Source organism: Daktulosphaira vitifoliae, unplaced genomic scaffold (genome assembly GCF_025091365.1).
Source record: "Daktulosphaira vitifoliae isolate Bord-2020 unplaced genomic scaffold, ASM2509136v1 Scaffold_3, whole genome shotgun sequence".
In the NCBI taxonomy this organism is placed as follows: Eukaryota; Metazoa; Arthropoda; class Insecta; order Hemiptera; family Phylloxeridae; genus Daktulosphaira; species Daktulosphaira vitifoliae.
In genome coordinates, this window is record NW_026099574.1 from 16,320,717 (window position 1) to 16,333,285 (window position 12,569).

The 12,569-nt window shown below is 27.9% G+C and overlaps 2 protein-coding genes across 2 annotated transcripts in view; both read left to right on the forward strand.

The window, feature by feature from the left end:
* LOC126900335 (uncharacterized) overlaps positions 1 to 12,569 on the forward strand; it is a 108,490-nt gene that overhangs the window by 25,965 nt on the left and 69,956 nt on the right. The window lies entirely within an intron of this gene.
* Positions 6,642 to 8,007, forward strand: LOC126900334 (putative inhibitor of apoptosis). Its single transcript, XM_050675983.1, has 3 exons — positions 6,642 to 7,299; positions 7,360 to 7,581; positions 7,732 to 8,007. Exons 1-3 carry the CDS (start codon positions 7,146 to 7,148, stop codon positions 7,911 to 7,913), a joined length of 558 nt encoding a protein of 185 aa, XP_050531940.1. The 5' UTR covers positions 6,642 to 7,145; the 3' UTR covers positions 7,914 to 8,007.

Consider the following 12,569-nt stretch of genomic DNA (forward strand, 5'->3'; position numbering starts at 1 on the left):
GTATGGTAAAATTCAAAGTTTTACTGCATACAACGTACTTTCATAGTGTAACTGATGAGTTCAAAGATGTATCATTTAAGTCGCGTAATAAAACAGTAGACTTAGGAACCGATTTTACATCAGTATTGGAAAAAATAACATTAAAGTTGGAAGCTGAAAAACAAGAAATGGAAATCAAGCAAAGTGGATGATCGCTAATATCAATTGATGGTATTTTGTTGAGAGTACATAAATTTAACCCACTGAAGGGATCATCGCATATTGAATTACCAACATGTATAAAAAGCAAAAAGGCTGTTATAAATATTAAAAACGATGACCAACAATGTTTCAAATGGTCAATCTTATGTCATTACAATAAAAGAGATATAAGAAGTGATTGGAATGTTGCATATGTTGAATTAGAACAACGTTTGAACATAGATTTTTTCGGTATTGATTTTCCAACACCAATTGAACGAATTAATCGCTTCGAACGAAAAAAATCCTACAATATCGGTAAATGTGTATGCGTTGGACAATAAAAACATTGTTTTTCCATTGCGTGTAACTAAATCTAAAACCGCTACAGATCATATTGATTTACTATACTTGAAAAATAATGAAACTAACCACTATTGTTACATCTCAAAATTTTCAAGGCTTGTATCAAAACAGCGCTCAAAAAGTAAACGACAGGAATATCATTGTAAACGGTATCTCAGCGTATTTAACGAGCAACCGTTATTAACTCGTCCGAGTGGGAAAGAGGGACTTAAAGAACATGTAAAAATGTGTGGAAAATTCTAGGAGGCTCGCATTGTTCTACCACAGCCTAACTCTGATCTTTCAATATTACGTTTTAAAAACACAAGACGAGAAGAACCAATACCATTAGTTATCTACGCTGACATGGAAAGTTTACTTGTTCGAACGATGGAACAAATATCGGACAAGTCTATGATTATACAAAAACATAAACCAATGAGTTATTGTTTTTACATAGTACGCAACTCCAAAATATTACCGCAAAACATGTGTCAGGGATTACCGGAGGAACCAGTAATGTATCGAGGACCTGATGCTGCTAAACATTTTGTATCAGCGTTGGTGGATATAGGAAAACAAGTATCAGATATCATGAAAATTAACATCGAGATGAATCCTCTAACTTTTGAGGAACAACATCGTTTCGATACCACAAAACATTATACACAAGTATAACCTTTAGAATGATGTGTATTTTAAGTGTTGTATAAGTTAACAATAGAACTTATTTATATATTTTTAATTATATAATATAAAACAAATTTTATGAAAAAATATGAATATTACAATAAAATTGTAATGAAATTAGCATTAATCATGATTACATTTATTTATGAGATTTAAACCATTAACAATGTGAGAAAAAACTTCACTTTATTTAATTTTCAAATCAAAATGTTGTCGTACCTATTTTCTTGAACGATACAGCGAAAAAATATGCCAATACATTAAATTTAAAACATTAATTTAATAGTATTTGTTGAAAATAAAAGTGATATTTACATTATAATTAGAGTTTTACTTACTGTTTAAATCTTGGTTTCTGTATAATTCCTCGATTTCATTATCATTCATATGATGTAGGCAATAAAATTTGTCAAATAGATCTTTAAAGATTCTATAGTTTATACTTCTATCTAACATTTTTCTCCTGCTTTCATTAGTTAATTCTCCGTTCTAAAATTAATTATATGAAGTAATAATAATATGCCTTTATAAATTTTTAAAAATAACTATAAAGTCTTATCACCGTAGGGTTATGGTACAGTATTGACATGGCATAATTGGGACAAATATAAATGATATCTGAAAGTGATTAAAATCATTCTATAATTTTTACGGAGAAAGTATATGAAAAATGAGACATTATAGTTCAATTATTCTAACACTTGTTAATTAATTATTACTTCAGTTATGAAATTAAAATTGTAATTTATCATAAACTTTGATGGCTAGAACATTTTTTTTTTGGAAGAGAGCCGCTTTATCTCTTTATATCCATATGGAAATGACAATTTGATAAACTGTGATTTTTATATAAAAACAATATTCTATTTAACTTTGGGGTACGTTCATATATAGAAAATAAGTCATCGGTAAGAATTATTTTTTACGTTCGAAGTAATTCGGTCAGATTTTCATGAGTTTAAATAGTTTTCATACAAAATTTGTCCTCCAAATGAACAGTTAAGTGTTAGATTTCCAAAACAAATATAATATATNTTAAGTGTTAGGTTTCCAAAACAAATATAATATATAAAAGGAAAATACTTAAGAGATTTATAAATGAAAATTGTATTAATTCATTTATTTTACAAAAGTTAAAACAGCACTAGATAAACGTTTAAAAATACATTTTATATACGTTAAAATTTTAAAAAGAAAGAAAAATATAAATTTAGGGTAATATAGAGAGAGCTGCCCCCCGCCTCACCCACTCACCTTCCTAGTTTTGGTGGAAGTGTACGGGGGGGGGTTAAATCTAACGTAAACAAACCTAATATAATGGTGGGGGAGAACGATGAAACCCAACGTAAACTAACCTAATGGAATGGGAGGGGGAAACCTTATGTAAACTAACCTAATGCGGGGGGAGGGAGAGGATGAAACCCAACGTTTTCTAAGAATTTTATCATCGACTAGCAGACGCTTAGGTAAGCATATGTCTGACATCAAAGGTATCATAATATTATATCGCTAATAAGCGTCTGTAATTTTATGGGAAAAAATTGTAACGCTGTCTTTGTATTATTAAATGTACAAATCATTTCTAAGAATTTTACCATCAACTACCAGACGCTTAGGTAAGCATATTTTTTTAATATTGAAGATGTCGTCATAAGTAATAATAATTATCGTATGAATTTTATGAGAACAAANCCGTCATATAGTAATAATCATTATCGTATGAATTTTATGAGAACAATGGTAACGTTTGTTGTTTTGGATTCATAATTTCTAAGAATTTTATCATCGACTACCAGACGCTTAGGTAAGCATATTTCCAACATCAAATGTACAGCTATAATTTCTAAGAATTTTATCATCGGCTACCAGACGCTTAGGTAAGCATATTTCCGACATCAAAGGTATAATTGTAATATAATGATCATAAGCGTCTGTTATTTTATATGAGAACAATTGCGTTGCTGTCTGTGTGTTATATTAAATGTACAAATAAATTCTAAGAATTTTATTGTCGGCTATCAGACTCTTAGGTGATCATGTTTCCAATATCAAATGTACAAGTAATGCCTAAGAATTTTATCATCTGCTACCAGACGCTTAGGTAAGCATATTTCCAACATCAAAGGTACCACCGTACAGTAACAATGATTTTCGTATGTATTTTATACAATATTTTAAACATTACTCTACTGATCCATAAAACATTGCTATATCACATATATCGTTAAACGAACGCCGCCGCCTCACACCGCCCACCATCCGACCGGACTGGTAGAGAATAGGTGTAGCTAAATATGCTTCTAAAATTAGACGTTAAATAGAAATTATGATAAATATTTTTATATGAACATTGCTATAATCGGTTACCAGACACTTAGGTAAGCATAGTTCCAACATCTAAGGTACCACCGTTCAGTAACAATGATTATCGTATGTATTTTATGAGAAAATATGTCACCACTGATGGTGTTTCACGCCTACACATTTTATTCTTTACTATACCATCAAATGTATAGCTATAATTTCTAAGAATTTTATCATCGACTACCAGACGCTTAGGTAAGCATATTTCCAACATCAAAGGTATCACCGTACAGTAACGAGCGCTGTCGTATGCATTTTATGATAAAAATGACACCACTGGATGTGTTTCACGCCTACGTATTTTATTCTTTACTATATAACCGGTGAAACACTTCTTGTCCTGTCACATTTGTTTTTTAATTATCATTGACGTGCAGTTGTCTTTTTGAAAACCAGAAATTTATTATTTAATAATTTACACGTATAAATAAAACCATGAACCAGCAAGATCAAGCATCTTCTACACAAGGTATGTAAAATTTTCCAATTATAAACTTATTTTATTTTAATAAATTTATTTTTAAAATATTTTTAATTTTTAAATTCATTAATTTATTAAAAAAAAAAAATGAGTACGATAAAAAATTTGTACGAGAAATGTATTAAGGATTTCAATGTCACAAGTGAGTAAAATAAATTGGTAATAGTAATCAATATAAATCGTTAACATATATTTTAAATGTAAAAATAGGAGATTACAATTTTAAATATTGTAATTGTGAAACCAATAAATGTTATCAACATAGGGTATTATTAAGAGATGCCTACCATACACGCCGATATATCGACATTTGGGCCGATGTAGTGATCAGTTATTTCGTTAATAATGCTGAATATGAAAAATATGACGTGATTATTAATGAATTAATTGATCGCTCATCGGTCGATCTGGAGATTTATTTGCGTGAATTATATGAAAGATTATTTATCACGAAATCTGATTATGGGCATCAACGTTGGCTTAACGGTAGAAAATTTATTAGTAATACTTATAATAATAATAAAATTAAAACTAAAAGTTATTGGACTAGACTAATTTTTTTTATAAAGGTTGAAAATTATGTTTACTTAGATTATTTTAATTGCACGGAAAGATTGAGCTTATTTACAGGTAACAGTCAGAAGTTGAGGAGAGAATTTAAACATCGTCGTGCGATAGATCTTGTTTGTGTGTACAACTTAATTGTATCACATAAACAAGATGAATGTACAATGCCTATCGTTAATTTTAATTCGGATGGCGAGACTGTAGATGAGTATTCAGAGTGGTATATATAATTTGTAAATATTAATAAGTTTGTATTATTTTAAGTTAATTATTTTTCATAATTTGTATATAATATTAATAATACTTTAATGCTATCATAATTAGCAATTGTTTCTAGTGTTATGCATGTGACATGATGATGTACGGGAACAGGTATAGATCTTTAAACATAGTTTTTTTTTTTTTTTTATATACATATTTCAATTTTACATCCTGAAATTTAACATTTTTACACGTGATAATGAATACTGTACAAGTATGTGCGGACAAATCCTCCATACAAATGCCTTATTATTTAACCGATACATGTATAGACGTCTTTATTTTAATAATAGTTAATATTATTTTTTAATATCATTATAATAATTCTGTTGCAGTGATTGATATTTCAAAGCAGAACGATACAATTACATTCCCGTCTTTTGACTTACGTATTGAGATTGAAGCATCAACCACGTTCCCGCTAATACGGCTGTATATGCTCTAATAATTTCATACAATGTATTTACTTATACACCTTTTGACAGAACTGTCCGTATATTTTAACATTTTTTACATAAACATGTAAACATTTATTATTCACCTTGTAATTATTATTATTATTATGAAATAAATATACTATATAAAAAAAAAAAATTAATCATTTCATCATTGTTTGATTGTTGAATTTTAGAGACCGACCATCTACCGTCGGCGTATTGTATAATTCGGTCTATTTGACGGCTTAATAGTAAACATGTTTTTATTTTTCTTGATATTGCACTGTTAATAGTACACTGTTAGTCCATAAGTCTATTAATGTTTCCGTTATTCAATAACACTCGACACCCATCCACTATTCTGGATTCTAATACTAAATGCATGGTATCACGGTACAATACTTTGGTTATATTAAAATCGACATTTTGGTATAACATAATGTTCTCTCCTTTTACCGGAGGTGATTGTAGAAATAATGTTATTTCATCCCTCATGCCGTAAATAATATTTAAACAATCTGCTGACATACTAATATATCGTGAAGGAGTAATAATGCATACCGTAACATTGAAGTCATCCTTTGGATTCAGGCCCACTTGCAAAAATTTTCTGTCGCTGAACGCAATAGTGTAACTGCTAGAGTCAATCATCTCGGCTGGCGGTGTTGGTGCGATATAAATGTAGTGCTGTTTTCTTACAGGTTCGACAGCCATATTATTCATAGAGTAGAGTCTACTTTTTAGAGCTGATGGTTCTTGATGACACTATGACTTTATCAACGATTTCATGCTCATTTATGCGGAAAAATCACATATTTTTATAGAGGTGTCATCAAATCATAGATCACATACCCCCGTAAACTCACCCATTCCTTCATCACTTAAGTAATTTCACTTTAATATCATAATAATTAATTTTAAACTCTCGATTTCTAAATATTTGTATACAAATATATGTAACAGATTATGTGTATACATGTTTTATACAAAAACGATTACACATTAATGTCTATTAACAAACGCGGTAGTGTGACTGAATAATCAAAAAAGAATTTGATAAAATATTATTTCAAACGTATAAATATTTTCTCTAAAATTAAAAAAATAACTCAATTCTTATGAAATAGTATAATATTGTACATATTTATTTATTTACTTTAATATCATAATAATGACCACCTTATGATGAGTTTCATCATCACCTCCTCTTCTATGTAGGGGTAAACTGCTGATTGACTGTTTTAATTATTCAAGTAAGAGGACTCTCTATGACCAAAGGTCTACACATCACATAGCTATAGTTGGGTTTCGTTTGATTTGTATAAAGACGGCGCTTGTATTCATTCCGGTTCACATTCGTAATATATATTATATTATTATAGGTGATCATATTTCCATTATCAAAGGTATTACTATACTGGAATCGTATGATCTCGATTCAACAAGTCTGAACATGTTTAAACCTGACTGAACGCGTTCATATATGTTTGAACCCCGTCTGAACGTGTTTACAACTGTTTGTAACATATCTTTCGGTAACAATTAGACTAATTATTGTTATCGGTCGTGTTTAAGTTAGTTAATAATTTCATCATGGTGTATGCATAGCGCTATAATCGTTACCATATAAACAGACGTTACTTTAACTTGTTGGTATTGTGTTAATTTAAGTCTATATTTATACCATTATAACCATAATGGTAATAAGAATTATAATGGTTATTACCGTCGGTGTACCTTTAAGTGATCTAGAAATGTATGAATGTCGTCTGATAACATTCAATGATGGATGGAAACTAAACTATTGAACACCTACTCAAATGGCTAAAACGGGTTTCTATTATTCGGGCAAACGAGATTGTGTCAGATGTATGTTTTACTCAAACGAATTTGATTGTTGGCAGCGAGGTAAAGATTCGATGATGGAACGCAAGCGTAAAAGTCCTCAATGTCTCTTCTTTAGAGACAGTTCAGGTAATTCAAAGCGTACGCGTGTGTTTACTCTTATATGTTTTATGAATATTTTCTCTTCAGCGTATGATGTTTGCGGCTTGTACGGTTCTCCACTCTCTGCAATTAGCTCTAGTATGGAAGCCGAAAATAATGAATATTTACTAGAAATGCTTCATCAAATTAAAACTCCTAATCATATATTGTTTAGTACATATACCGCTCGTATGACAACATTTGATAAGTGTCAAAGAAAAATGATGCAAAAAGTACAATACCTTTGCGAAGCCGGATTTTTTTATATAGGTAATAGTATAGTTTATTATTATAATATTAGACTACAACAAGATGTTAGTTACATACTAAGCGTTTATATATAATTTAATCTGTTGATGAATACTAATAATTACACTGATTCATACTATATTGATTAATTCATAGTAAATATAATTTTAGGTAACGGTCAAAATGATCGAATATGTTGTTTTTGCTGTAGTCAAGTACTAAGAGATTGGGATGATAATGACGAGCCGTTGACAGAACATGCACGATGGTCTCCCAAATGCGCTTGGGTTTTGTTCAAAAAAGGTAAAATATTTATTGACAAAGCGTGTGGAAAAAAGGATGAAAATAATTAATCTAAAAACATTTTTGTTTATATGTGTAAATAATTATTTATTTTTGTGATATACAATAAATGTATTAGTTTTACAAAAAAATTTTTTTTTTTTTTAATTTATACATTTAAGAGTTGTAAATCAACCATTTCTTTAAGCATAATGCTTTATACAAGCTACACATTTTACAGATTGTATAACGGTGGACAATCCAAGTCTTCCATATCAATTACATTCTGGTTAGGTAAATACTTTTCCAAAACATTTTTTTTGATAGCACCCTTTACGTAAATAGTATCGCAGCGTAACTGTTGCATTATTCTCGGTAATTCATCGTATTCAACGTCCCCAACAGTGGTATCCAAACCATGATGATGATTTTTGAGCCAGTTTGTGGTTTTCTTATCGTCCTTGACAGCGTTTGGATGTTTGAACACCCAGTGAGAGAGACATGTAGAGTCCAGGGCGATGACGGACAATTCTTTAACCAAAAATGAATGATCCGTAGACATTAGACCCTGTATGTCAACAATCATNTGTAGACATTAAACCCTGTATGTCAACAATAATCCCGGTGAGAAACTTGCTTACAGTATCCATAACATGTAGGTGTATGTGCTACAGTAACACATATACGTAAACTATTTGATTTTATTGGTTTAATAAAAAAAAAAAAAAAATTACTTAACCGTAGAAATGATGATGTGTAGACAACTCTAACGTTAATGATTATAAAATTTACCAGCTCTCTCTATATTTCCCTACTAGCGTTATTATTACATTTTCCATTACTGCAGAAAATAATGAAGCTTTGAATCGGACCGGGGTTCAGTTTGATGGTAGTAAGTTTAACAATACAACACTTATTTATGTATATTCAATAAAAAATATTCTCAGCAACACTTATTTTTAAAACTATTTCTAAACTTCAATAATGACTAATTTCAATAAATTGACTCAAAAAAAAAAAAAAAATTGATTTAAAATGATTATTATTTATAATAAAACCCAGCGAACAGTGGGGATGTGGCATAGTTGGGTCCAGTTTAGATGACATCTGACAGTGATTAAAATCACTATCATAAAAAACGCTTCGATACAAATCTGTAGATAGTATTCATTTAAAAAAAATTGGTGGATTATTCCAAAAGCTACATGATCTCCTATTTCCTTATTTATATTCTGATTACCAGTTTTATGATTTATTAGTGTAATATAAATACAAGTAAAAAGTAGGATTTTTTCAACTTAACTTTTGAAAACGTTCCGGAAATAATCCAAACTATAAATATATGTCAAATTAAAGCTTATGATAAATACTATAAGTTAAAAAACAAAAATTTTTCCGAACAACCTATATTTTATGTGCAAATGGCTGCTGTTGTTAAAAAACATGCCAGTTTTCTGTTCAAATTTAATTTTTTTTGGTTTATTTTAAAATACCTTAAATGGGTTTGCCAATGTAATGAGTACCGCCATAAATATACAATTCACATGAATCTAACTTATATTAGATATAAATTTATACTTATTTTGCTTCTTTAAAGTTTGAAAAGCTTTTTTTCATTTTTGAAAACTTGAAAATATGTATAAAAAGTATTACTTTAATAACTTAACTTTTAAAAATGTTCCGGGAATATTACGGTCCTTTAAATATATCAAATTAAATCTTATGTCATGTACTATAAAATGAAAAAAAAAAATTTATAGAAATAATATTACTTAATTTTGTTGACGTGACATGATACCTTTACTATACTTTTCAAGGTAAATTAAAATTATAGAAAAAATGAATTTGGATAGTTTTGTTTTGATGTTTTATAATTGTTTAAATTTCTGAATATATTTTTATATTACTGTAAAATTATTATAAATATACATATATTTTTTTAATTTTATTAATTACGATAAAATCTAAAAAAATTTTAAAAGCTAAGTGGAGCATTGTATTAATATCAAATAAATACAAAAATCGATAATATTCAATTTATAAATAAATTCTTGTAAAAAATAAAGTGTTTGATCATAAATTTATTATTTAAAAAAATAATTATGATAGAAACAAAAGAGACGTAAATAATTTTTTTTATCGATGATATAAGGATATTTGAATAAAATAACGTTACCTAAAATAAAATGGTCTCGCTTAAACAGAATTATATTTAAAAAAAACAAATTACAGTCCAGATTAAACACAGAATAGATCATTACAAAATGAAATTTTACAGTGGTTAAAATTACTATTATAAAATGCTTTGATGAGATTAAGCTGAAAGAAAGTTTGATTGTTTTAACCTTATAATATGATAATTACATTAGAAAATATTTACATTGCAATTTATTATAAGTCATTAAGTACCTAGGATAAACTTTTTCAAGGTAAGGGTGATCCCTGAAGCTTCCTTTAATATGCTTATTGGTTTGGACACTAATACATACAAAAACCTTCTCTATAAATATTTATATTTAATAACAATTGTATCTTATTTTATATTTATGGATGGTTATTTAAAAATGGTGATACATAAAATCCCCTTTAATCAAGGGCGTCATTTTAGTTTTTTTGGAGATGTGCGAGATTTTAAGTAGGCCATTTTGAAATTTCTTTGGCCATATAAAAATAGATATCCCTAGTTAATTAATTATTCTTCTCTTAATTTTTAATTCAATATAAAATATTAATATTACTTTTTTTTTAAAAGTTTATACGCTAGTCTATATTTTGTTTTACCATCAATTTAAGAATATACTTGATGGAAGTTGCAAAAATATAGTTTTCAAATATGAAACTATAGAATGTAATCTTAAGATAATTACACTAAATTAACGAAAATCAATTTCTCAAAAAGTATCACGCATCAAAATAAAATTTTTAACTCCCAAAATTAAATTGAATTATTTTAATTGGAGGTTTAACAAAATGTTCATGTATAAAAGTAAGTTGTTGCATAAAACCGTCATCAGTTAAGTATTTACTTAGGCAAAGTTGTCAAAATAAATTACAAATAAAATATAAAAAGAATGTGAAATAAATAAAAGGATTTGAGTATGATTAAAAAAATAATAAATTCGAAAAACAATATTAAATTGTTTTCGTTGAAAACAAGAAAAATATCAATATTATAGAAATTTTATAATATCCAGTAATAGATCATATTCGTATAAATGCTATTTAGTAGAGTTAATTATAAAATTAATTCTTTTATTACATTTTGTAGTTATCTTGGTATCTTTTGGATTGAAACAGCCAACCGTTTGTCTAACTCTATTTCCCAATTATTAATCCCTTGTTTAACTCCTAAAGCTTGTCAGTATCGAAAATAAAATTAAAGACTATATGTAGATATCACTTAATGTTATCATCATGATTTCACAACCTCAGTCTAACTGGGAATTTTATACAGTTTCTCTAGACTAAGAATGAGGCTCAACTTTCTTATTCATTTCGTCTTTTCTAAATTCTCTTATTGTTCTTTCGATAATTTTGGAGCTCTTAAAGTTTTAAAAAGTTTTATCTGAGATTTTCACAGTATTTTTTTTTTTTTATTAAAATTTCAACTTTTAATATTTATATTAATATATATTAATATTTACATTTATATGTTCAGACAAAAATTAAAATTTGAGAAAATTATGAAACTATATTTTTTTTAAGCAATAACTATTTATTTTCTAAAAGTACAGTAGGAGGGATCCAGTAAAGTCATCCCGTGAAACCGTCCTACACGCATCGTAAGGAGAAAACGCCGAAAACTAACGCACCGTTTCTTTTCTTTTTGGTTTCTTAACGTCAACCCATCTGTTGCTATATTTCTTTTATACCTATATATTAACTCAAAAATTTGAAACTTTAAATGTTTATATCTAATAAACGAATAAAGTTATATTAAAAATTCAAATGACATTTACTATTGAATTAAAAACTCAAAAATTTTATTAAATTAAAAATATGTGTTCCCATTTAAAAAAACAAAGTTGACACCCTTACAAGGCATAAGGGATGAACATAAAAAGTATAACATAGTTAATAATTCAAGAATAATGTGTAACTAAAGATAATAAAAAAAAAAAATTTTTTAATTTTTATTATTCTGTAAGTAATTGAGTGGGTTATGATAAAAAAATCACCCTGTATATATATATAATATTTTTTGGTTTATATTTATTATATAGTTAAATGATTATATGCTTTAAATTTATTTTATTCATTCATACAGTCTATTACTCTACTTAAGCAAGGGAATGGACTGTTAGAAAGAATTCTTTCTCCTGCATGAGTAGAGACAAAAATTAACGAGTGTGTTGACCAACCCGCACTAGTATTACCTGTCGGGTAGCGTTAAATCAAGGAGTTGATGTTGTTATTGAAATAATCTAACAATTTCTTCTAAAACTTTAACACTGTACTCAGATTGGTATCGAAATATTATTAATAGAAGTGTTTTTAAATTCAGATAACATCTATACACAGTTCCCACTGTGCTGGGTTTTTATAGATAAATCTAATAATATTATTATTACTTCTAATAATTCAATTCATTTTAGGAACAGAAGCAAATCCAAAACTGTAAATATCTTCAAAAATTAATCTCTTTAATTTTTCGGTAAATTTCATTTTTTATGCTACTATTTCATAAAATAAAATTATTAAAACAGATCTATAAAGCTTACTTCATT